Source organism: Scomber scombrus, chromosome 20 (assembly GCF_963691925.1).
Source record: "Scomber scombrus chromosome 20, fScoSco1.1, whole genome shotgun sequence".
In the NCBI taxonomy this organism is placed as follows: domain Eukaryota; kingdom Metazoa; phylum Chordata; class Actinopteri; order Scombriformes; family Scombridae; genus Scomber; species Scomber scombrus.
Genome location: NC_084989.1, coordinates 11,146,043 through 11,172,476, shown reverse-complemented (window position 1 = coordinate 11,172,476; position 26,434 = coordinate 11,146,043). Strand labels below are relative to the sequence as shown.

General features: G+C 39.2%; 1 protein-coding gene across 1 annotated transcript in view; it reads right to left on the bottom strand.

The window, feature by feature from the left end:
• The window catches only part of cntnap2a (contactin associated protein 2a), a 333,552-nt gene that overhangs the window by 149,165 nt on the left and 157,953 nt on the right, over positions 1-26,434 (bottom strand). Inside the window, exons 5-6 of the mRNA XM_062441980.1 lie at positions 17,332-17,525; positions 838-985 (exon numbers count right to left, since the gene is read on the bottom strand). Of these exons, the coding sequence (XP_062297964.1) occupies positions 838-985; positions 17,332-17,525 (342 nt within the window). The remainder of the gene's footprint in view (positions 1-837; positions 986-17,331; positions 17,526-26,434) is intronic.

Sequence of the window (26,434 nt, the reverse complement as noted above, 5' to 3'; positions counted from 1 at the left end):
AAGGGAAATATAATCAAAAGGGATGAGGACTGACTGGAATGCAATACATGCCCTTGTATGCATCCCATATCCACACACAGCACAATCGCATCTCTGGAATGAAAGATGTACGTGTGTCACTTATAACAGTAATTTATGCAGAGCCTTAATTGAAATTTGTTATCAAAATCAATTTGGCAGCCTTTAATAGGATGAGAGCAAAGAGGCTGCAAGAGAGTCAGTTCCCTGGATGATACATTTGTTAGAAAGTAAGAAACAGTGTGTGAATGTATGCATCTGCATGTGTCTGCATAGTCTGCAACTGTGCTCTGCATATTTTTGCACATCAACTTTTGCTTTTGTGTGTCCAAACAGGGTTACACACTGGGTTTGTGTTTGATTCCTATAGAGAATAATCTCATAATGAAGGAATACTTATTGTGACTTGATTGGAGCTGACAAAGTATGATTAGGGTCTTCCCATGAATCCATAAATATGAATGTTAATAATACATTTTGCGGTATAAACAGGTCCAAAGTGTGTTTGTATCGTCTCTGGAAAAATCAAAAAAATCTATCCTCAAGTACTTTATCTGAGTGAATACTTATTTACACCTTAGTGTTCAAATGTCATGGTAATGATAACATCGACTTTTGCTTGCAAGTGACTGTAAAAATATGTATATGCAAATTCATAACACTATATTTTGATATTAATTTTTTTAACAATGTGTGATGGTGTTATAGATGTGAAACAGTATGTGTGTAAAGAGGAGGAGAATATAATAGAAATGAAGTAAGTGCACTAATGATTATATATGAGTGTATATTATGTTTGTCTCCTGTATGTGCACTCACAGTATGAGCAGCCATAGACTTCTATGCGCAGACCGATCCGTCCCTCTTCGCTCCAATCCAGCGGGACGAGCTTCAGGAAGCGAGCCACGATTCCCTGCTGCAGCTCATGGCGAACCGAGCTCTCCGAGTTCGAGTTCCCAGAGAAGGCCTGTGAACACACACACACACACACACACACACACACACACACACACACACACACACACACACACACACACACACACACACACACACACACACACACACACACACACACACACACACACACACACGCGCACACACACACACACACCCCACATTAAATACATCAAAGCCACAAGCCTACAGTCAAACAAGCAGCTTCGGGACTTGGAGCAAGAGTATTTGTTCCACTCACCACATCCTGCCCTGAAGGTGCATACATTCACAAAACATACAAAATAATTATGAGTCTACATATCTACTATGCCTGCCATAGGACAATCTGGCTGCAGGAAATTGCACATTGTATTCAACTCATTGTGCATATAGGAAACTCCTTATTCACATTGTTTCATACGTAGTCAAAGATTCACGGGGTCTTTTAACTGATAAGGTTCACAGTTTCCTGCCTTATTTTCACTGTTCTACACATTCAGCCAGTGCTGTGTCTAAAATCCTGGCCGCTACAAAAAAACTTATTGTCTACAAACAAAACAAATATGTAGACAAAGCCTACAAGAAAGAGAATAAAACACAGGATTGGACTTGATCAGGATCATTTAAGTCTTTTCTGCATCTTGTGTAAAATCATAACAAAAAAATGTGTTTTTCTTGCATGCACCTTTAAAAAAAAGTTATCTTTCACAACAATTCATCATGCACTGATGCCTCCAACAGAGTGTGACATCAGCTGCTAATCAAATACAGCAAGAAATAAAGTGCTAAATTTGGGGATGCAAGCTTCATTAGTCCTAAGGAGTGTAACGCAATTTAGCCACTTTAAAAGCTTTCAGTAAATGCAATCATGAATTTGCTTCTTTTTTGTGGTTTTGATTTGATTCTGACTTTGTCTTGACTTTTGTGTTGCAACTAAATCAGTAAATATTGTTGTTGAGGGGTAGCTCAATTTAGGAAATGTTTCCAGCTCCTACTAGATGTCCCAATACAGAATAACAGTATAGTATAGTCCTTAAAAAGGCACTGGTTACTATAACATGTAATCTACTGTTGACTCCTCTTTTCTCCTTCCTTGCCTCTTTGCCACTCTGCTCCTCCTTCTCAGTATCTTCTTTCACTTGACCTAGCAAATGATGCAGAAAACCTCTAACCACCTACTAATCTACTTCACCACAGTCCCTAAACTATTTTCACTTCTGCGCTTTCTTCTCCTCTATGAAATAAACATACACACCATCACCTTATTCCCCATGCTTTTCTTCTACACACATATGCACTGAATATTTGATGTGAACCATAAGGGAAAAACATCATTAAAGGCCTAGCAGGTAACTAGATGAGAGCAAGACACTACACAGCCATGTGCTATTCTAGATAAGACATGAAATGGGCAGGGCAGTGGATGAGAGTGGGGAAATAAGCTTTACTCAGACAGTCTGCTTTGAGCAGACTCCTCAGTGACCCGAGTGTGTACCCCTGAAGATACACTATCTGCAAAGGAGAAGACGGTCAAGAGTTCACTCTAAGCTCAGAACTACTGAACATCCACTGTAGTGAGGGAGTGGACACAAGGTGAACAGTACTTCCACTGTATCTTAACATCTTCCCCTAGTCTTCATTTTTTATCTTTATTTATACAGGAAAGGTTAACTGAGCGCAAACACTTTTTTTTATTAGCGCTCTGCTTCAAATTCACACCTCCACATGACTCATTGGGGAGCCGTTCAGTATACTTTGACTGCAGTTTCTACTCTCTGCAGGTGCACAGATCTTGAAGATCTGGGTTAAGTGAGCTGCTCAAGGGCAGTGACAGTATGCTGTGGGAGAGGGTTCACATAGTACTGATTAGTCACCAGCCAACATTATATCAATAGTTAGTTAGGTTTCCTGGTGGGAGAACTTGGGTATGTGAGACTTCTGACTTTTCCTGCTTACCCAAAGACAGATAAACGCATGAATTATTTTTTTATTGTCTGTCTCTGCATGCAGTTTAAATATATGTCCAACGGTGAGATAGCTTTTATAATTTCACTGATCTCTATGAGAACAAGTAGCAACTCAAATGTAGGAACATAAACTTATAACTAAAACTTTAAACATTGAAATTAGAAAATAAATGACAATTATATTAAATGTCTAATTCATCTCCAGTTTATAAGTGTACATATAAACAGTACTTCCGCCCCAAAAAAGAAAAAAAACAAAACAAAACAAGATCTAAAGACAACACAAGCCAAACTGGTTTCAGAGTTGCAGAACTCATATTTCATTTATATTTTAGTTTAACATACCTTCAATTTGGACACCAAAAAATTAAAATTGTTAACATTTTTCTCAAAAGTGATATATTTCTTTTCTCATGGAGCTAGCTGTTGGAGTTGTTTGCACATTTCTCTGCTTTTCTCTCTCAACTCTTTCTCTTCTCTTTCCTTCTCAAATTCTTCTCAATCCTCCTTCACATCCTGTGCTCTCTATTGCATGTTTATCCTTCACCATTCTGTTCCAAAATGCCTGTGGTCCTGGCTTAGGATTTGAAGCACAAAAAGCACAAATGTATCCATTTGCATGCACGCATGCAATTATATATGCACACACAACCGCCTGCTCACCACCTTGCCATTTAAACCTTTTTGCAATGTTAAAACCTGATATCACCCCTAAGCTTACTTCTATTGAAAATAAAATAATTTTAAAAAGTCTGCATACTGTAATCCTCTACTGAGGATTTGGCTGACTGTATGCCAAAGACTTTACTTCTTTTTGTCCAGCCGACACTTTCCTCTCCTTGCCCTTGTCAAGGTATAAGAGAGAGAAGGTAGAGGAAGAAAGATACGAAGAGAACAAAAACATTTTTTGTCTCTATCCAAAAGCTCCACCACACCTCCCAACCCCCACATCACCATTTCCCAGCTTCCGTCTTTTATTTCTCTATTGTGTTCATCCAGCTATTTGGCACTTATCTGTGCTTGGCTGAATGAACAGCTCAATTCAAAGGCATTACTATGCAGAGCGGAGGGCAGAAGGTAGCATAGGAAAGAGACAAGGAGGAGGAGGAGGAGGAGGAGGAGGAGGAGGAGGCTGAAGGTGAGGAAAAAAGTTGCAGATGCCGAACCCCCTTAGAAAAGTCTGCCAAGTCAACCATTTAATTCCCTCTCCTCCAAAATAAAATCATTAACCAGCAAACCAAGGACTAATTGGGAATTTGTGTGTGTGTGTGTGTGTGTGTGTGTGTGTGTGTGTGTCTGTGTGTGTGTGTAAGGGTTAGGCAACTTAAGAGCTTAGACACTGACGTTTTGTTTAATCAAAAACTGAGGTAATTTACGGCAACAAAGGCCTAAAAGTGCCCGAGGCAACTTTCAGTTTTCCTCACAGTATGTGTGTGTGTGTGTGTGTGTGTGTGTGTGTGTGTGTGTGTGTGTGTGTGTGTGTGTGTGTGTGTGTGTGTGTGTACGCCTTTATGGGTTTGTGAGTGTTTAAGCCTGACCTATTTAAAATGCATATGTATTTATGCTATGTACATCAAACCACTGAGTTAAAAATGTATTGCAGTATTCCATCAAAAAAAATGTTGGTGCATTTGGGAATCCTTAGTAGATTCAAACTGAAAAATATTGACTCCTATATTTTCATACTCCTGTGAGGATATGCATAAACCTTAATAACTTAAAACCTAGCATGCTGGGTTTTTAAAAGTTTAAATAAGCAAAGTTAGTAAAGAAAACCTTGGATGAGAATCAAAACAGCACAGAGCTGAGGCATGATTTTAGCGATCCACGAGATCAGTGGAGGAAAAGCAATGAGAGGAAGACTTGACTTGGAAAACAAAAATAATGAGGGAAGCTGAGAGCCAGCGAATCTACTTGTTGGGCATTTGGAACACCAAGGCTGCTGTCATTCAAGACTGAACAAGCCAATCACTTTCTACAGCTGGTCAACAAATACCCCCCTGGACTGCTCTGTCTCACACAAACACACATCACTGGCCATGTAAACAAGATGTTGGCATCGCTTGCACCCATACATACACACATCCTGACATTCAAACACACACACACACACAGACACACACACACACACACACACACACACACACACACACACACACACACACACACACACACACACACACACAAATATACAACCATTTACTCAGCTGCTCTCCCTTCTTCCTACTCACTCACTCACTTACTTATTCTCCCTGGCCACATGTTTTTCATTTCCTGAAAGCGCATCTGTTGTTTCTGTCTGTTTGTGTGTTAGTGAATATCTATCCGCATGTGTGTGCGCATTCCTGTGTTTGTGTGTCTGTTTTTGACAGCCAGAGACAGGCCTTTCCAGAGAACAGATCTCCAGATACTGAGAAACAACAAGTGAAAGCTTCTGGCGGTTTGCTGGTTGCTGCTGGACCCTTTGTTAGACCAGCCCAGAGTCAGGGCCATTGTGTGTGCAAGTGTGTGGATTTGTATGTGTGTGTTCCTTTCAAACAGAGGCAGGGGAAATCAGTCCGGCCTGGTCTGCTCTTTTGTTTTTATCGACAAATGTATGGGACAAAACAGAAGGGCCATAGAGAAATTTGTGTTTCAGTGAAGCCCTGTGGGTGGTTTTGTTTGTCTGGGTATGTGTCTTTACTCTGCCAAGAAAACAAGACAAACTGTGGTAATACTAAATTTAAATCACAAATCTTTGAACATTTCAGAGAATTATAGAGAATTTTGAATAGTGTTTGTAACACTGTAAAAATATTATGCATTTTATTGACAAGTGTATGAGACTCCTGTCACGGGCTCATTGCAGGAAAATAGCACATGGTGAATGGCTTTTACTAGAGCCACTGGCATGTGCTGCAATTATGTGGTGTTTTCAGAGGGACAGCTAATGTAACCTTAACATGTAAATAACCTCAGAGTGCTGTGATTAACTTAAGCCTGCCACTACAAAACACACACAAAGCTTTTTGACAAGGTAGAATCAATGTGGCTGAAACTCAGTCAACCCCCCTTTCCGACAAACTTGCATAAGTTGTGAATCCCAAAAGCAAAAAAGCTCTCACTTCAATCTTGTTTCTTTGTGCCTCCCAATAGATGATTCATATTATTCCGGTACTGTGCCTAAAACTATCTGTTGGTAAAATATAGTAGGCCTTGAAGAACAGTTATTATTGAACACAAAATGTGCCTCAATGGGAGAGATTCTTCATCTTCTCTGTCTAACCACTTCTTGAATCTTGCTGACAGGATTTAAAATGTTAAGCTACACAGTTAATCAAGTCTCCCACTAGGGGTAGAGACCAAAACCAAGTTCTGCTACAGGCAGAAGCTACATGGATTTTTGTTCTAGGTCTACAGCTCCAGACAGGCATTATGTGTTCTTGTTCCTTTTAATAACTCTTGCAGGTAATGTTTATCATGTTGTGTTTCCGGTGATCTCTCTAAGTTATGTGTATATTATATCTAAGGCTTTTCTAACATCCTCCCTCAATACCCTCGAATACAACCCGAGGAGGGGCGTTGTTAAATGCTTAAAAAACATTGGTTGATTTATGTGCATCAAAACCATGCCATCAACAAATATTTCCTTTTCTGCAGGCAAGGTGCGTCCGACGTTCTTTGTGTTATTTTATTTGAACAAGCCTATTATCAGATCTGTTATAGCCGTGTGCCAGAGTGTTCCTCCTCTCATTAACTGTTCTCCCTCACCAAAAAAAGCTCCCAAAGAGCTGGCAACAAAGGGAACGGGAATCTTTTTCTTTGCTTCACACACATTATTGGGGAAAAAATGAGAAACATTTCCAGAACATTTCCTGCTAATAATAACCTCCTCATTAATTACTGTAGTGCAATCAAAAGAAAGACGATGGGTCCTATGTAAAAATCCCAAACATTTTAACATCACATCATCATCAGTAGTTCCCTCTCTAACTTCACTTAATTATCATTGGTGTGCAAAATATTCCCCTGCACTGAATTAAATTTTACGGAGAGCCTGACGGGGACAGACACACACACACACACACACACACACACACACACACACACACACACACACACACACACACACACACACACACACACACACACACACACACACACAAATAATAGAGTTTTAAGAGCCCATTACTCAGACTGTGAACATTTGGCACCTTCTTTCCCCCCTGCTCACCAGGGACCAACACTGATGGAGTGAAGTCTGCCTCCATGGCTCTGCTATAAAACCTCATACGGACACCACATGGAACTAAGTCGCTATGTTTGTGTGTATGTGCATTCATCTGAGCTTGCACACATGTTATGACCTCATTACATGTCAATGTATATGTGTTTTGAAATGATGTTTGTAGCAGCAAGCATTCACACTCATGAATGTTTGGCTCCTCTTCTCCTTGCTCATCACACTGCCTACTCTCTCAAAGCTTTGACATTAATTGTAGGGTCCCCAGAACCATTTGGAAAGAAGAAAGTTCTGTTCAGAAAATTAATGACAGATGCATCAGCATCTCATCATCAACAGTCATGTGGACTGCTTAAAAAACATTCTTAAAAGGACAAATCTGGTTTATTTCAACCTGATGAATTCCCTTGTAACGAGGCTATTGTGGTTCTATTAGTCATGCTAATTTTGCATTCGCCAGCTCTGTTATAGATATTCAGTGAAACTAGCTCAAAATGCTGCAAAAACCGTGGCAGGCTACACAAGCCAACTACAGTTTTAAAAAGAAACATGATTGTCACTGAAACAGACCAAAAAAAGACTGAAAGTAGCTGCCCAGAGCGGCGATTATGGTAAACTGCATAGGGATCAACTTGCACATTGGCTTGTTTACGTGTGTGAGGCTGTGGTTAGGTTTCAGTTCAAGATAAAACAAGATAAAACGGTTTGTTCCTTCATGTTTCTGATTTGCAACAATAAGATAAGATAAATGCTGTGCAGTTTTCATCAATTACTGCTGGACCATAAAGATGCACATACTGTAATCCGTAACAAAGCATTTTATGGGTTGTATGCTCACTTTTTCTAACCCCATGGAGAGCTGAAAGTTTGGCTGTCATCGCTTCCAGTTGATTTTTGAGGTGAGAGAGTCACATAACAGACACATCAAATCTGGCATCAACAAAAGTTTCCCTCTACTCAGCAGGATAACAGTGATTACAGGAACAACACCAGTTGTTTTTCTGCATGTACCTGCATTCTTTGTTTTTCATCTTCTATTTGTTTTAGCTCCTCTCTGTGCAGTCTGGTTCAAATAAGTATCAAAGTGAAATGACTTGCGATTGCCCTCATTTCAGTCTACGAGATAGTCCATCATGGCATTTTAGTCAGCCTAAAACCAGCCCAGTTGTGGATCATATGCAGTTAGCTTTAATGGCCGTTCCAGGTGTCTAGTTTCAGTGTTTACTTTCAGTAAAGCTGGAGGATGACTTTGCCCCAGTAAATGTCAGTATCAAGTTGAAATAAACCAGCATTACCCATCAAGTGGTTGATAAGAGTATGTAACAGCTACAACAAACTTTTTGACAATACTGTCATGAAACCATGAACTATTCAGTGTCATGTATTGTCACACAAGTATAATAGTCATGTTCATGACATTATTATTAAAATGTTATAGCAGCCACTTAAATTGTACCACATGAAATTTCCATTACCCATTGGGAAGTGTCCTTTCTATCTGTTTTAATTCATCATCTTCGTTTTTCACACTCAGCAATTTTTAATTTTTGTACAACTCTTATCTGGAATGAAGTGAAGTGACATTAAAATGGCTAACGTTAAAGTCCTGTGAAGTCACTGAAGCGGATCAAGATACAGAGCTGGAAGTCAGAAGAGACTTTATATCAATGTAGATTAAAAAAGCCATAAAAAGTCATATCCATGACTGCCAGCAATGTGTTCCTCTGTGGTCTGATTAGTTAAATCCAAACATTTTGGACTTTAATGCTGGATGTAATAATTCATTACAATGGCCAATGGCAATTAGTCAGCAGTAGTCACTGTGAGTGAATTGGTGTGTGCACGTACATGTGCTCATGCATATGGATGCCTGATCACCTTATTTTGCAGTTTATGTGCTGGGTCAATATGAGTTGGGATCAAAAAAGGGGGATGTGTCTATAAATACACACATCAAACTGAATGCTAAACCTCTTAAAGATCTTACATTAATATACAATGAGTGCACCTCATTTCCTCTAACGGAAATGGATCTCCTTTGATCCCCTCCCCAATCTGTCTTATCAGCTGGCACCAGTTGCTGTTTTGGTGGTAGCAATGGATCATCTCCATCTGTGACTTGACTTATTACATGCTGTCTTGGAAACAGTGGGTTTCGATTCAACAATGCTTGGTTCACTGTATTCTTCTTTACATAATGTTTTTTGTAATGAATGATTATCTGCAACGACCAATAATCAGTGAGAAAATATGTGCTCAAATATACTTTGATAGAACAACAATGGCAGTTTGTATCTGTTGTGTGTGAGAGGCTAAAAGCAATCACTTGAGGAACATTTTCCCTTTAGTATTCTATTATCATGGCAGAAAGTGAAGCACCATTTAGATAGAACCACTAATTCTGTGCATGTGGTCATCTTCACAGCACAGCAAAGTATCAAGGATTATGTGGAATATTGGGCTGTTTCATATTATTTTAGATTAGGTAATGAAAGGCTTTCATTTTTCAAACATTGGAGAGTTTTCTTAAGAACAGCATTGTACTTAATGTGGTTGTTGGCAACATTGCTAGGCTATAATTAGAGCAAAGAAATAAGTCAAATATCTCTGTTTACATAATAATTATAATTCCCTTTCTCTTACTCATGATCACAGTAAAGGCAACATTTCACTTGCTCTTCTACTCACACAAACTACTTATTATTCAGAGGCTTCATTATTATCACAAACATCATAAGTGATAGAGCTTATAGAGTATTATTGTAATATGACACACACAAACATACACACACACAAGTATAGTGAATACAACCCTGTGAAATAACTGTCTTTAAATAAAACCCTAGCACCATTCCTACAGGGATGTGGAGCATCCCTCCCACTTGCTCAATTACAGGATGACATTTCGCAGGCTTCAGATTCACCAGGTAAACATGAAATTACTTTGTGTGTGATGTATACTAAACTACTTTGCACAAAAATAAGCTGTTGGGATGATCAGTAGCTTTGCAGTCGAGAAGCACACCATGTAACCACAATGTGTCTTTCAATTTTGCATGTCATGAAGACAAAAATGCAATGAAGAACTTAATTTAGGCTGATTTAGGTTAAAATCCCTTTAAAGGTTGGGGACCAACTGTGGTCATGGTTAAAAGAAACTATAACAAGAAACAAACAGCATTCTTCCATATTAACGTTCTACTTTTTGTAAACCAATCCATTCATTGTGATCTCCTTCTGCAGATTCCTTGGCTGTTTAACAACAATCACACTTTTCTCGGCTTTGTCACTTGAAACCTACATCCTTTGGTGACAACGCTGACACTTCCCTTCCGTAGGACTGTCTAGATTGAAACCAGTTTCCTGCATCTTAATATGCACCCCTCCTTTAAGAGCACTAGAAAACATGCAATAATTCTTGTGAGCTCTTTTTTGTCCCTAAGACAACATTTTATTATTGTTTATTACTTTGGTGCTTCCTTTTGCTTTAGTGCTGTCTTTCTGGTTCTTTGCACTACACATTTTTTCTCCTCTCTTCACCTCTAATTTAACCCCTCGTAAAGTGTCAGCCAAATGCCTAAAAGGTACATGTAAATTCATGAGGCACTTGATGTCTGTATTTAACAAGATTATTTTTATCTTACATTTGGGAAATTCACTCAAGTTCAAAAAGTCAGCAATCTTTTTTTTTGCCTTTTCCTTTTTTTTCAGAAATGACATTACAGAAAAATAAATAAAGTTAATCAAAAGTAAACTTCACTTCGAATTTTTCTATTTTGGAAGACTTGATACTTAAACATAATTACATTTCAGAGACTCAGACAGTCAGACAGAGGTGGAGGGGGGGGGGGGAGAGAGAGAGAGAGCGAGAGAGCGAGAGAGAGAGAGAGAGATTACAGTCCATTGGTGCATAAATCCAGGTGCATGATTTATCAGTGCATGCTCCGCAGCTTCTGAAACTGAATTAGTCCTTTCCACTGAGACATGGAGACTTCACCATTCATTTACATGACGAAGCACAGTCTCGCAGTCTTGCCCTCTCAAGAACATACACACACAGGTTCACGCTTACACATAGGCAAGCAATATGCACAGTTGTAGGCAGACACCTGCACCTGCACACATGCTCATGCATACACATTTCAGTATTGTTAGGTTTAGTTTATCTTTCTTCTATATATCTTTTACCTCATCACACATGCTCCCCCCTTTTTAGTACAGCTCTAACACAATCTGACGTGTAAATACTTACATATAGACACTTACACGTGAATAACATAATTAATGTTGTTAATTGTTCATTATACTTTAATCACAGGGATGTTAGTTGCTGCTTTCATACTTGTTCACCAGGTCCAGACTAAAAAGTAGAACCAATTATGCATCGTTGCCTTTCAGTTCTAGTCTGCTTTGTGATCAAATTGAAAAGAAGCGAGGGCTGTACACATGAAGGCACAAATACTGACAGGTTACTTCAAAAACACAAAATCTGAATGCTATGGCCTTGGTTTACAATTTGATTTCTCGTGCTGGCCCCTTTTAGTAAACAAGCCTTCATCTGAGCCCGTCTTTTCTTATGAAGCAGAACAAAAAGGTGAATAAAAAATAGCACACATGCTATACAGTGGCAACATGCTGCCAGTGTAAAAGTTTTCACTAAGAACCATAAAGTTTAGCTTCCTTTCTTCTTCTACAGCAGCCTTCCCAAGTGGTTGCTTGTCCACAGCATGAACTAGACCATGTGATGCTGTGGACAGTGAGAACACAAAGGCAGAGGATAATATGTATAGGTCAATTCATGGACCATGCTGAGCACTTAATAAGTAACTATTGTTCACTTTCCTTATGCCCTGGTGTCTTCAAGCGTGGGTCAACAGGGCAGCAATGTGTTGCCAAGCACAGATACTTGAAATGCTATTTGAGTCCTATGACTCATCTCACCTTTATAATGACTTTAAGCTAAACCTCACTATTTACAGTTTACAGGTGTAGTCTCCTTGCTTACAGTATGTTTTAAGCCATGCTGTATTTCTTATTATGTATATCTGGTATGATTATCGGGTATTTATACCAGACGTGAAGCCAGTAATGGTCCTTGGCCGCACTTGCCCACCCAGCCAAGTTTGATCAAAATACATTTTGTAAGAATTGCTATGAAAATATATAAGGAAAAATATAAATATAAACTTGGCGTATTGTTGACTTTTGTGTGTTGAATATGTCTTAAAACTGAAATGATGAAACAAGTAGGACGACTCTGGAACGTAATTGGTTCCTCTGGTTCTGCCATGCAGACCTTCCTGAGCTGCCTTCACTCAACTAGCTAGTTGGCTTTTCAGGCAATGTAACCTTAACGGTACAATAATGGCTCAACAAATGTGTTGTTTTAAAAAAGCAAGAGTTGAGGAAGAAGACACTCCACTGCTTCCATCGGCTGGTTCCACCAGCCTCATCAGGCCACAACAAGGTCATCCTGGATGCTTGCTCCCTGGTGATATGGTGCTTTCGCCTTCACGACTTGACACAGGTTAATGTTTTTCTGTAAAACTGTTTTTTCATGAGCTAACCATGGTTCTCAAGCAACAATGGTTGGAGGCTATGGAAGAATGCACGAGGGAGGGATATGTTATATGTGCAAATTCTGTCTAATCTAACACCTTCTCTGCTGTCCGGGTTTATGTTTAGTTGCTACCGTTAATTAACAGCAATACAACTGTTAATTAACAGTGCTGTGCACTGTAGAGCTGATGCACAGCCTGTCTCGCTGGTGCAAATATACTGTAATTTAAGCTGGATATGCTATAAAAGTCCCCTTTTGACTACACTTTTGTACAGCCTTTTTAGATTGATCTCTGTTGGTTGAGCATCTTAGATAGGCAGTGTTTTTCTGTCAGTTTTTCTAGGAAAAGATGACTCACCCATTTTTGTATTTGCCCAATGTCTGTCTGCTTCTTATCCCTGTCCCTACATGCAGAATTCAAATGCAATCTAAGCCTCACACCTCATATAAGGTAAAGGCACAGGTGAATGGACCAATTCTGAACGCTTCACAATAAGACTTTATGGAAAGAAACCACTTGTACTGTATGGAGGCAATTCTGCATGACAAGAACTTGTTTAAGAATTTCTCAAAGACCAAAAAACATTTCATTGGTACAGTGCAGAGACCATTATTTACGTGTCCCTGTACAGCTTAAGTTTTGTGGTCGTGGCTGTGCTAGTATATTGGATACATACTGTATATTGCTGTCAACAGACCTGCTGTACTTGTAGCTTCAAGCCTCTCAGACACATGAATGAACAATCTCACAATGTGAGACAGAGCACGCTGGCATTATCCGAATAAAAACTATGCGGAAGGAAAATGTAACTTAAAATGTTTGTTAATTTAATTGAAGTTTTTTTTCTGTGCTTTCGCATAATTCAATACACACCACATTTAGCTTTTAATGTTCCCACAGAGACATGCATAAAGTGCAGAAATGATGATGCTTTAACTGCTGAATCAAACCCTGACTCTTAAACTGACAAATGACATTAAGATGATTGCTTGAAAGGTTTTCAAGACATACATTTTACTGAATATGTTCTTGATTAAGTAAATGAGTACTCTAAATGTCTAAAACACAAGACTGTAATTTTTTCAACTACCTCTATTTTATAATCAAGGGTTTTCAGAGGGGTATGAGCAATCATTAATTATGTTTTTAAAATGTCTTGACATTATTGCCAGAGAGCATTTTGGCAAACAAACAAATAATGTCTAAGTACCCCCTGGAGTTTCTTAATAACAAGCAGAGATTTGTTTGCAACCAGCATTACTCACCAAATCACATTACATGTATCCTTGAGGTCTTACCAACATTAAATACATTTAGTCCCTCAGATAACTGTAAAAAATGTTTTAAAGCTTGAAACAGTCTTTATTTACAACTGCCTGCATGAACTTGGTCATCGACATTTTGCTCTATAGCTGTTTAAAAGCAAAAGCTCCACAGTGTAGCATTATTCTCTCCTCTGGTACAGCAATGGGGATTTTAATTATCACAGTAATGTATCACTGACATTGTGACTTCTCAACAGTGCATTAGTGAGGTATTAAAAACATTATTTTTTAGAAAACCAATTCTGCTGTTGCCAGGTCTTTATAAATCACCGCCACTGGTGAATCACACCGCCACAGTTACGCTGACATCGACAATCTTCTGTTGATGGGAAGATGTCCTCTCAGTTTGGTAGTGATAAGTGTGGAGTAATGACAGGCTGTGATTGGTGGCAAATTCAGAATCAGATTTACAGGCCAAGAATATTAACACAAGGAATTTGGTTGCGGCCGTTGGTGTCTCTCAGGTAATACAGACAATATACAGACCAAGTACATGTTATTTGCAGACAGTGTGAAGCAGGGTGTAAGACGAAAAGCTAAAGCATAGCAGATGATACTAGTTTTGGTTATGATGGCACATTGAAATTTACCTTTGACCTTTTGGATATGAATTGTCATCACTTTATCCTATTAGACATTTGTGTGAAACTTTGTCATAATTATTGTATAATAAGAGTTATGACCACCAAAATCGAATAATTCATCATTGAGTACAAGTTGAAATGTGTGCCAATTCTGAATACATTTCCTCAAGGTGTTCCTGAAATATTGTATTTATAAGAATCGGATGGACGCCTTGAAAACATAATGCCTCTGGCCACAGATGTTGCTGGTGCAGAGGCATAAAAAGTTGACAATAGTTACAAAAGCACAAGAGAGATAAATGTGTTTTGGAGTATTTGTAGAAATATTACAGGCAATGAATCAGGGTTAAAGGCAGAAGGAAAACACTTCTGAATAAATAATCATCTACAAACAATTATGATGTAGCACACAAAAACAACAGCTTAATTTACTTCCAACTGTAAAAAGATCCATATTTGTTGCTGCAACCACTTCTAACAGTCCTAAGAGAAAGAATAATGATGAAGCTATTTGGGGTCTAATGCAGAGTTTAATACCCAGAGACAAAAATGCACACACATGAAAAAAACAATACTGTACACATTAGTGTATATGAAAACGCACCCTGAAGAGAGCTTTAACTCACTGTTAAAGCAAAAAATTAGCCAACTCTATATGTCAGATCTTCTTATACTCAAAGTTTGATGGTGTCTAAAAGGTTTTTGCCATTTAATATGATAAGTTGGTCAGTATTTTCTTGCTAATACAGCAGAGGTAAGTAGGAGGGAAATTTTAACTAAATAAGTTAAAACATATTCTTAAGTCTCTTAAGTCTGACTGTCAGGAGCATTAACTATCCTTCTGTTACGTCTCAGCAATGAAATGTTGACATGTTGACATATCAGGCTACGTGGGGTTGATTAGAAGATAACGCCATTTTTGAGGTTAGGGTGTGTAAGGTAATGAGCTGGAAAGAAAAAGTCATGGTAGTAATTACCAAAGCATGGGGCTCTGACTCCCTTTAATACCACTATTTCAGTTACACAAATTTTCTTGTCAGTGTACACCAACCAAATGAGTTTTTTCTTGTTCTTTTTGTCACTCTTTCTTCTTTGTTTACAACAGACTAAGTCAGTGGCTAGTTTTAAAGGGGGCATTTAATGCTCATTTACAGCTCTATATATTAAAAACAATTTTGGGACTCCATTAGAGTAGCTTTGCATGATGAACAGTTAAAAAGCCCCTCCTTATTTATCTTATACTGGCCCTTTATACAGCCCCTCAGTTCAGCCTCTGTCTCTAAAAGGTTCCTGTATATGAAAAAAAGGAAAAGCTTAACAGCTCCCTTTTAATATATATTTTAATATGAAAATGTGTTATGTGGGACCACCAAAAGTTTAAAGGTAATGCATCCATCACAGCAAGCATTTTAGTGTTTCAACAGTAGCATTAAAAGGCAGCTTATTCAGCTTATCAACACAAAACTAAAAGGAATGAGATGTAAAAAGAGCAGCAACTAAATACCACTCAATAACTGAATAGCCTAGAAAATTCTAATTTGTCAGTTAATCAGATGGATTAGTAAAAACGTATCTTCGGCAGTGAGCATACCATATGTGCTGAAATTTCAGAATCAGGATTCAACAAGGTCAGCTTCAAAATTTCAGTTTCATTTAGCAATCTCTTCACAGTAACCAAACAAGGCTTTTCATCATTTCAGTGCTTCATTGATTCAGTTGATTTGTTTTTAAGAAAGCACTGTTTAAAACGGAAGCATTCAGACTTATCTATATTAAAAGGTACAAGAATGATATTGTTATTATTATTATTATTATTATCATTATTTTTGTTCTTATAAGGTTTCATATCAATAAATGCTGTGTTCTCATGTTGTTTGATGTTGTTTTATTTATTTTGGATATATTGTTTCTATTACATCACATTTTTGTTTATGTATTCTATACTTAATACATAAACAGATTAAGTGTATATACTATATACTTGGTTTTCACAGGAGATGATACTGTAAATCACATTGTGAGAAAGTTCAGCAATGCCCATGACCAATCAGATGGACAAGTTTAAAAAAAAAATCCTATCTTACTCAACTGATGGAGATAAACATGCAAACAGCTCCCTTCCCTTTCACATCCAGGTTTTAGATTTCTGCTGACTAGCTTGTTGTGTCAGCATTATTCATGACAAGGCAGCTCTGCTCTACTCTAGCTGAAAGCCCATCTGTTATCACCTAGCCCTCTACCATACAACAACAGTGAATGGCCATTAACCCATTAGCTAATGACCTCGGATTGTCAGATGCCCCACTCAAGTGCTTGCCAACAGTTTGGTGTGTTGATTCGGAATAAGAGATGTACACAATATAAGTATTATAGTCAGAGAGAGATCACATTAATACGATTTCAACATGTCGTTTTAACACTGTGTTTTCCATCCAAAGCCCATCAGTGCATAATTTAGGTCTGTGGCTGATATGTTATCTTACAAAAAATGAGGATAGATGAATATTTATGTGCATTATACTGCGACAGGCTGAGTATCTCCTCCCACACAAGGTTTTCTGCTCTGGTTTTATGTGAAGGTGAGAAGGAAGCCTTCACATTTTAATAATAATGATAAGAAAACATATTCATTTTGTAATCAAAGCAGTGTCATTTAATTTCCTCTCGTACTTGTGGATACACACACACACACACACAGAAAATGTCTTATTGACTCACCCAAATGTTGCCATCCTGGTGATATGGTTTCCAGTTCCTTCCTGTGTCGCTGTAGAGAAGACGGTACCGTGTCGTCCAATCAGAGCTGCTGTAGCGACCCTGTGTTGCTATGGCGCTCACCTGCTTTCTGGAACCCAGGTCTACCTGTAGCCACTGGTAATGATCGCTGTCAAGAGGAGACCATCCACCGGCACCTGCACAGTTAGAGACACTTCATGATAAGTGAAAGGTTTTCTGTTATAAGTAATTTTAAACAATTTTATAAATCAGACACTCAGTGTATGAAAATCTGAATCTAGTATTACATTTATTCTTAATGGGAAATGGGTTAGTCTTGGAATAGAAGACTTGTATTTCTCACAAGCACGAGCTATCTGTTGCACACACAAGCTGAGTTGCTGCTGTTCAGGGCAGACCAGCTCTGGTGTCCAAGACAGACAGAAAAGCAGCATGATACCCACATAATGGCATTTTACAAAAAGAATGTGTAGTTACAAGGTTATAGTCCGTCCTATTAATAAAGGTCAGTGTCCAGCAGAGAGCGGCCCAGAAATTTGCTTCAAGACAGGCATTGCAAGTAATGTTTTATTAATAGGATTGCATACAGGGTAAGAGATTGCTGACTATAAAGATGCTTCACAAGAATGACGAAAACACTCTTCTTCAGTATCATAATTATTCATGGCACACACCTCAACTTCTAGACGAATAGCTTTGTATGACATTTCAGGATGGATTCCTTTTTAATATTAGTATGCAAGACATTAAATGACATTTTGTAAATGCTGGGAAGTCCACTGTCATCAACATAAGTCAATTTCAGATCAGAGATACACAGCTGGCCAAGGAGAACACTATGATAAGAATATGAGTACAGCATTACAATTTTGATATTGATAATATCTGTTCATTACAAAGTAACAGCCAGCACAGATTAACATTGAATGTGAGACTTCCCTAGATATGTAAAAAATTCAAAAAGCAAACATTTTCAGCCAGAAATACCTAGTTCGTACTGACAGATATATATGGTTATCTCCACTTATTTCCAGCTAAATGCTGGTTCAGTGTTTGCATCCTTGAGTGCACATTAAAGTGATATTTCACTCTGGTGGGACATGCATTTTCTTTTTCACTGCACTTATCTTTGTTAAAAAGAAAAATGGACAGGGAACACAAGGGAAATTACTTGTTTAAATGTTGAGAGTCAAAATTATTTTACTGTCTCTTCACATTTTGCATACAGTATAGCTTAGAAGGCTGGAAAATATAGTCAAGCACGTATGTAGATTTAAGATCTCCTATACAGGGCAGTTGCACAAGAGTTGGAAAACATTATAGAAAGGTGAAAAATTGCTTTAAAGAAAAAGACTGTCTCTGAAAGCATCAAAGGCAAGGGTTTCAATGTTATTTTCCCATGGCTACGGTGTCAACTGTTGGAATAGATGGCTGTGCTTGTTTTGTAATCCATTCATTGGCAGTCTCATCTTTGTGCTTGCCTGAGTCCTCGTGGGTCTGCCAGACAAACGCTCATGTGTCCTCCAAAAGCTGTCCCCCCCTTCACACCTCCATGTGACAACCTGAGACAGGGCCAAACTCCCCTGGACCTCGCAGGTTAAATGAGCCTCAGGTTAAATGGTACAGAAACATGAGAGTAAGGCAACTACTAGACAGAAGGGAAAAAGAAAAGCTGGACAGGATACCAATGACCTGATTTCATCTGCCATTTTAAAATGAGAGAAAAAAAAACATGTACGTAGGCTACTGTGAGAGCAGTCAAACCAGTGTGAGAAATACAGAAAACCAAAAAAAACAGGGGTATAGAAAAATGCACACTTTTACATTACACACAGACACAGACACACACACACACACACACACACACACACACACACACACACACACACACACACACACACACACACACACACACACACACACACACACACACAAACACACACACACAGCCCTGAAGATGTATCAGTGCAGGCAACAACCGAGCCTGTGACAGAACGCGACTGTGAAATGATTATTGGGAAGAGTGGGTGGTGGATGGACTGCAAACTGGCCGTGTCACGGCCGTCTTCTTTGATTCTCTGTGATGGATTTTTTCTGAAGGACACAAATATAGATAAGAAAGTGACAGGCTGAAAGCAAAAGTGAAGGAGGATGACTGATTTAAAAATGACGGAGACAGAAAACAGGAGCGTAAGGACAAAGTGAGAGAAAGGGAGATACTAAGAGCAAGAGAGTACGAGAGTGGCAAGAAGAGCATCAAGCACAGTGGGGGAGGCATGAGAGATGATTGTGATATGATAAAATAGAGGGTGAGGCAGGTTTTCGATGTACACCCCCCCCCTTGACAAAAATCCTATATCTTATCCAATTACAGAGCCATTACACTCCAGCCCTGGCCTTGACAGATAACCAGGCTCGTATCAGTGGAAACGTCAATACTTCAAAAACCCGTTGCAGCAAAGCCATTCCCAAGGGGGGATATACCATTATCAAAAGTGGGGATGGGGGGTGAGGAATTGGGTTTGGGAGGGGCAGGGTGATAGTGATAAGTAAACAGACAGCAGAAAATAAAGATTAAGAAAGCAAGCAGAGCGGACAATGACCGAGGCAGTGTGATGCTTTGAACAAGATCGGAGGATGGGGTGTCGGAAAGAATGACAGGAAGGTGTGTGGAGATGGTGATGCTGAGAGGGACAAGAGAGGAGAGAAGGTAGAAATATGTAAATGAGGAAAAGTAAGAGAAGAAGAGAGAAGTATGGTAAAGATGGTGATAGATGAGGCAACAAGTGAAGAGGGGAGGAAAACAGAGAAGATGGAAAAGGATGAACATCTTGGGAGAAAGAGAGGTAAAGTGAACAAATTCAGGGGGTTGAAATAACATGGAACAGGAAGCAAAGATTGGAAAAGTTAAGGGTATAGAGTTCAGGACAGTAGAAGAGACAGAGGAAAATGAGAAAGGAGCGGTTCGAATATAGTATGTGCAATATATGGAGTCATTACTGCACATTCTTCAATAACAGTGGTGGGTATATGGAGAGCTCAGCTGCTACAGGATTTTAGTGGCAGTTCACTGAAAGTTGAGCCAAGATTGTGGCTCTATTTCAGCACATCTCCTCAAATACACCACCAACATACCCACAGAGCATCCTGATGTGGCATCTTTCTCAAAGGGTTTTCTTTAGTTTTGTTATTTGTTATGACAGTAACGAACCTTGAGACATTTTAATACGTCACGCTAGATAAAACTGTCTTGTATTTCTTCAACAGTGAAGGCTGACCTGGCATGCTCCTCACTCGATCTTGTTCTTCCAGGAGCTGCTAAAGTGCAAACAACTATTTCCTTGAGTGAAGAACGCAGGGCGAGCAGTTGGGACACAAGGCCGTAGCCAGGATTTTTCAAATACCGAGGTCCAAAAGAAGTCCACGGCATATATTTTAGTTCAATGTAATCCATCATGTATTTATGTTGCTTTCTTGTTGTGCATTTCTCAGTCATGGTCACTCTTGTGGTCCAGTTCTTTCTTATCACTTCCAATTTTGCAACTTAAATCAACTCCTATTTCAGTATTCTACAACTTCCATGGTTGTATATTTAAAAATTATAAATGCAATATATTATTTTCTTTGTTTGTTCTTAAAATGTGGAACAGAGCGCGGCCTGCTGGGAAAGGGAGAAAAGGGCTCATCCAATGAATGAACAGTTTGCAAAATGTAGACAACACATTTCTGGTGATTTTGAAGTCGCAGTTCAACATCTACTGCAGCAAATATTTTCTGGAAGTCAGCACTATATAACAGCGACTTAAAAATCTCCAGTAATATGCTGTGTTTATTTGTGAATTTGTGACGAATCTGCTGACGGAAGCGCAACACAGCTGGAGCTGTTCGGTAAGGAAACCAGTTAAATTGGAAACCAGTTGGGACACCGGTGGATTTCAAGACCTCACTCCGCCGCTGACTATAGCCGACTTCTTTCGTTTTGACATGGCAGCGGTATCTGCAAGAACGTGTCACGTGACGGTCAGTTGATGCAAAGATAATTGTCTCGTAAGCTATTTTCACAATGAAACGTAACTTCAAGAAAAAAATACTGAGGACATGACCTCGGTGTCCTCAATGGTAGCTACGGCCATGTTGGGACATTTTTCACACATTGTCCAAGGGCACTTAAATGGTAGTTGCTGGCTGCTGGGAAACAAACGTCAGAATTCCAGTATACGCTACGGTGACCACACTCACATCGCTGGCACATGGTAAAAAGGGCATTCAAAGAAAAAATTGCACCTCCATAAAAAATGCAGGAAGCTGCGTTCATGTATAGAGTTATGACAAGAAAATGATCCAGTCCAGTGCATTTTGAGAATTGAATGACTATGGTAAGTTATCATGGAAACAATCATTTTATCCTCTCAACTATGGCAAGGAAAACAGCAGAATCCTGGCACTTATATTACAAATGAATATAAAAGAAACGTGTTCTTGTGTGTATTTGATTGACCAGCACTGTGCATTGCAAACACAATTTGACTGTTATCAGTCTACTGAATAGGAATTAACCATCACACATCTGTCACAATTATATGGTCTAGTAGGGGCCTACTGAACAAACTAGTAGGTTAAGGAAGCTGTTTCCACCCATTTATGTCAGTAAGACAATTGGTTGAGCAATTATCAGGCTGCAGTTTACTGTCACGTTAGGATGTTCTCTATTATCTAATATTATCTTTAACATTTCTCAACACAAAAACATTAAAGTGTCATAACTCAACAGTATGATAGGTTAATGTTAAAGCCATTAGTTTTAATTATTTCACCTTTGATTCTGAGAAATAAAGTTTGAGCAGTTGCACTGAAATGAATGAGGAGTTTTTGAAGAAGTGCTTTTGTCAGTCTGAACATGGCTTTAAGCTGTGAATGAAAGAACAGAACGATGGTTAGGGAAAAGGGGTTAAATAGAAAGTGGAGATGGAGTAGAAGGCATGTTAGGGTTATGAGGTTACCAGAAGGAACAGATGGAAATGAGAGAGACAGATAGAATGAAAAGTCCAGAGAGGCATAAAAGGTCGAAAAGATCGTGAAAGTGATGGCAAGTAAAGCGCCTGGGAAAGATGGACTAAAAAAAGCAATGAGAGAAGAGAGCTGTGGGCTAAAGAACTGGATGTTAGAGGTCAGGGGAAGGAAGAAGGGACACGAATAAAGGATGTGGGGGAGCAAAGAAATCAGGAAGACTAAAGAGGTGAGATGGGCAAATGCTGTGTATGTGAAGAGGGTTCGGAAAAGAAGAACAGCTGAGAGGTGAGGAGGGGAAGCTTGACAGAGGTTAGGAGGGGGGTGAAGAGTGATATATATAAAAAAAAGAACAGAAGTACAGTGAAAGGTGAAAGCCGGAGGGAGAAAGGAAAGAAGTGAGAAGAGGTTGACAGAATCAAGTGGAGATGAGGCTGGCTGTGGGGGAATGGAAGATGTGAGAGTGAGCAAACAGGAGCAACAGAAAAAAAAGTAAATGCTAAATGGGCTGCATTTATGTAACGCTGGTCTACCGACCACTCAAAGCATTTTACAACACATGCCAATATTCACCCATTAACACACACATCCACACACTGATGGCAGAGGCTGCCATGCAAGGTGTCAACATGCTGATCAGGAGCAATATAACACTTTTTATTTATAGCAGTACAGTGTTTTCTAAGTGTTTTCCCACTAGCAATTTGGATTTCAGTATCTTGCCCAAGGACACTTCAAAATGTGCACTGGAGGAGCTGGGCATCGTACTACAGACCTTCTGATTAGTGGACAACCTGCTCTACCTCCTGAGCCACAGCCTCCAGAAAAAGAGGTGGAAATAAAAAAAAACAGGAGGAGAAAAAGGAGGGGAGGAGCACCGTGGGACAGTCACCGTTCTCTTGCCTGTCACACACACAGATGTTCGGGGAGGAGAAGAGGAGCAGAAGGAGGATATGGGAGAGAACAGGGGAGCAGAGAAGGACAAAGAAACCACCTCTACGGAGGAGTCGAAGAAAAGAAGAAAATCATAAGAGAAAAAGACCAGGAGATAGATCTCAGAAAAAAATTAATATTGTACAATCCCAGAGGAAGAAAGAGAGAATAAAGCAAGTATATGTTTTGCACAAAAGAAAATCTGGTTTCAATTGTACACTGAAGCACACTTAAATAATGAAACAATGAATGAGTCAGTGCAGAAACTGTTAATCAATTAGTCTACAACATTTTTGATATATGATTAATGATTTAAGTCATTAATCATATTCATATCATACCATATCATTAATCTATCAACAGTTGGAGTAGTGTTTGACTGTTGATGACAAAGAAGCGAGTTGAACTTACGCCATCTGGGAAGTGGTCACATGCATTTCCAAAAAAATATTGTATAGACTAAACTAAATGGATTAATACAAAATAACTATACAAAATAAAGATTACTCAATAGATAAAATAATTATCAGCTGCAGCCCCAGTAAGCCAGATAATTGATAATATAGCAGAGCAATTCATCAGTCCATTCTGCTATGGCTTAAATATGTATCAGATTGACATTGCAAAAATCTGATTCAGGTGCTACATGAAAGCTATACCTTGGTGAAAATGTCCCTGTGTGGTGGCCTTCAAAAGTCTACACTGGACAAATGGCATTCACACAGAGAGGCTTCTTTTGAGATAAAAAGGGGCCAACTGAGGCCTGAAAACATGGATGGAGTTTCTCCAAGCTTGCAAAACCAGGTTTAAGCTATCTATGATGACATAGATAACCCAGGGTTGTAGCAGTGGTAGCACAGGCTGTGTTATAGTGGAATCATACTGATGTCGTTACTGATTGTGACCAAACCACATAAACGTGTTTGTGCATGTACTAATACAGAAACAGTTTTTATCAGTTGTTCAAAAATGCAGTATCTGCAGGCTACAGACAAAGTGGCAATACAAAGCTAGTTATTGCCCATTTCTCACACAAACCAATAACAATTAACATACAATAAAACTCATTGAAAATGTAGAGAGAGTAGATAGATGTGTTAACATGCTGACTAAGGAAAGACATGGGAACATAATGGAGAGAAAATCAAACAAGGAGGTGCCTGTGGAGAACGATTTCCAAAAATGGCTGCGTTTTGAAACTGTCAGTTGATGCAACGTGTGGATATTTTTTTCTTGTATCATATCTCACACATCTCAATTCACACTGTTCAAGAAACCCTCGGCTATGTGTCATTAGACCAGACCACAAGCAAAGATATGAAAGCTCCTTATGGTTGCTTTGAACTCGAATCAAACAGCGTTCTACTGCCTCAGCAAGTCTCACCACTGTCTTTTCTCTCCTCTGTTCATCTCTTGTTAGACTGTCAGGTTGACTCCTTCCTTTGTTGTTTCTTTTGAGGTACAGATGATCAGAGCTCACCTAACCTGACAAGCCACAGGCCTATCCGTTCCCCCCTGGGGAGTGAATGTGAAAACATACATCTAATATGCATGTACTGTATAATCTATAGCAAATTTAAATGTGAACCGTGAACTTAAGTGAGAACACAGATCCGTGAACGTGTTTATAATGACGACAAAAATGAAGTTCGCTTTTACAGCACAGCAGGGAAATAAAGAAGACTGGGTAAATGGTAGAAAAAGGGCTTAAGTCAGAGGAGAAGAAAAAAGCAAATAGTAAAGAGTGGAAGAAAGAGTAAACAGTATGGGCAAGAATGAGAAAAAAGGGGATTGAACAAGTAAACGTATGTGAGAGAGTGAAATAAAGGTTTCTAACAGCTTCTGTGCAAATGAGCTTTCAGCCATGTTTTTTCAGTTGTACGTCTTCCTCACGTCAAATTGAACACACACTTCCATTTTAATCAATACAACTGCACAGAGCACACAATACCTTGCGCTGTGTGCACATAACTGCAACCTGAAGCATATCTTTACACTTCAATTATTTCTATTTTACATGTGTAACAGTTACAGTGTTTGCGTGATGGGCTCTGAGCACCGCTGAAACGTGGGTGAGCTACACTCAATGCTGCGCCTGTACGCGTCCTGTGTAGTATAAACAGATGCAGGACTGAAGCTGCTTGCTACTGTGCTGCTGTGTAGAGTAGACATTGTGCAAAAAAACAGAGGGGGACAGATTCTCAAGTAAAATACTTAATTTCTAAGTGTAAGTAATGAAAACTGTGTGATTTTGGACCAGTGACAAGCGGCCGATGACAGGCATGAGACACAAACAAAAGTGACAGTGGCTATGCATGGCATCAAACAAGAGAACATCTCTTCTCTGTCTTACTGTCAGCGTGGGAGAGTGTGTGGGTGGGTGCGCACACATGACATCATTTGTTATTGTGCGTTTAAGCACTTTCATGCCCGTGTGTGTGCGCCTTTATGTATGTGTTCCAGCACTCGAGAGAACATGTGAGAGTGCGTTTATCAAAGTTGCCGCTTTTCATACGAAAACCACATTAACACAAAGTATAACATCTTAATTAATTAAGATGCTAGGCCGCCGGAAAAAGGCAGCAGAGAGAAAACAGCTGGTTAGCCCTCTGCTAGCACTTCATCTTTCTGTCATGGAGCAAAGGGAGCGGATGGAGACAGAGTAATTTAATTAGGAGCGGACCGCCATTATCGATGGCTGACTGCAACGGCTAGAGACATCAAACAACTTTGCAAGATGACAGAGAGTGAAAAGCAACGCATGAAAGGGGAAAGGGGGGATCTGGCTAATTGTATAGCAAGTCACAGCACAGTTGTACTGCAATTGTGATGTCCTTCATTTGAATAAGGAGGGATAGAGTTCTACTTTTTTCAAACTTTTGGGAAAACTTGGAAAAGTATGTATCAGTGTGAGACTGTGAGAGAGGGAAAAAATAGATAATGAGGTCTGGGAAGAAAGAAAGGGGACAGGCTGAGAAAATGGAGTGTGGGATTGAGAATGTAACTGTAGAAAATAGAAAGTGTATGGAGGGAAAAGGAGATGGAGAGGGAGAAAAAGGGGAGACGAGGATGTGATGGAGGGCAGAGAGAGACAAGACAGAGCAGACGAGAGGAGAAGAAGAGGGATAAGGAGTGAGAGAAGAGG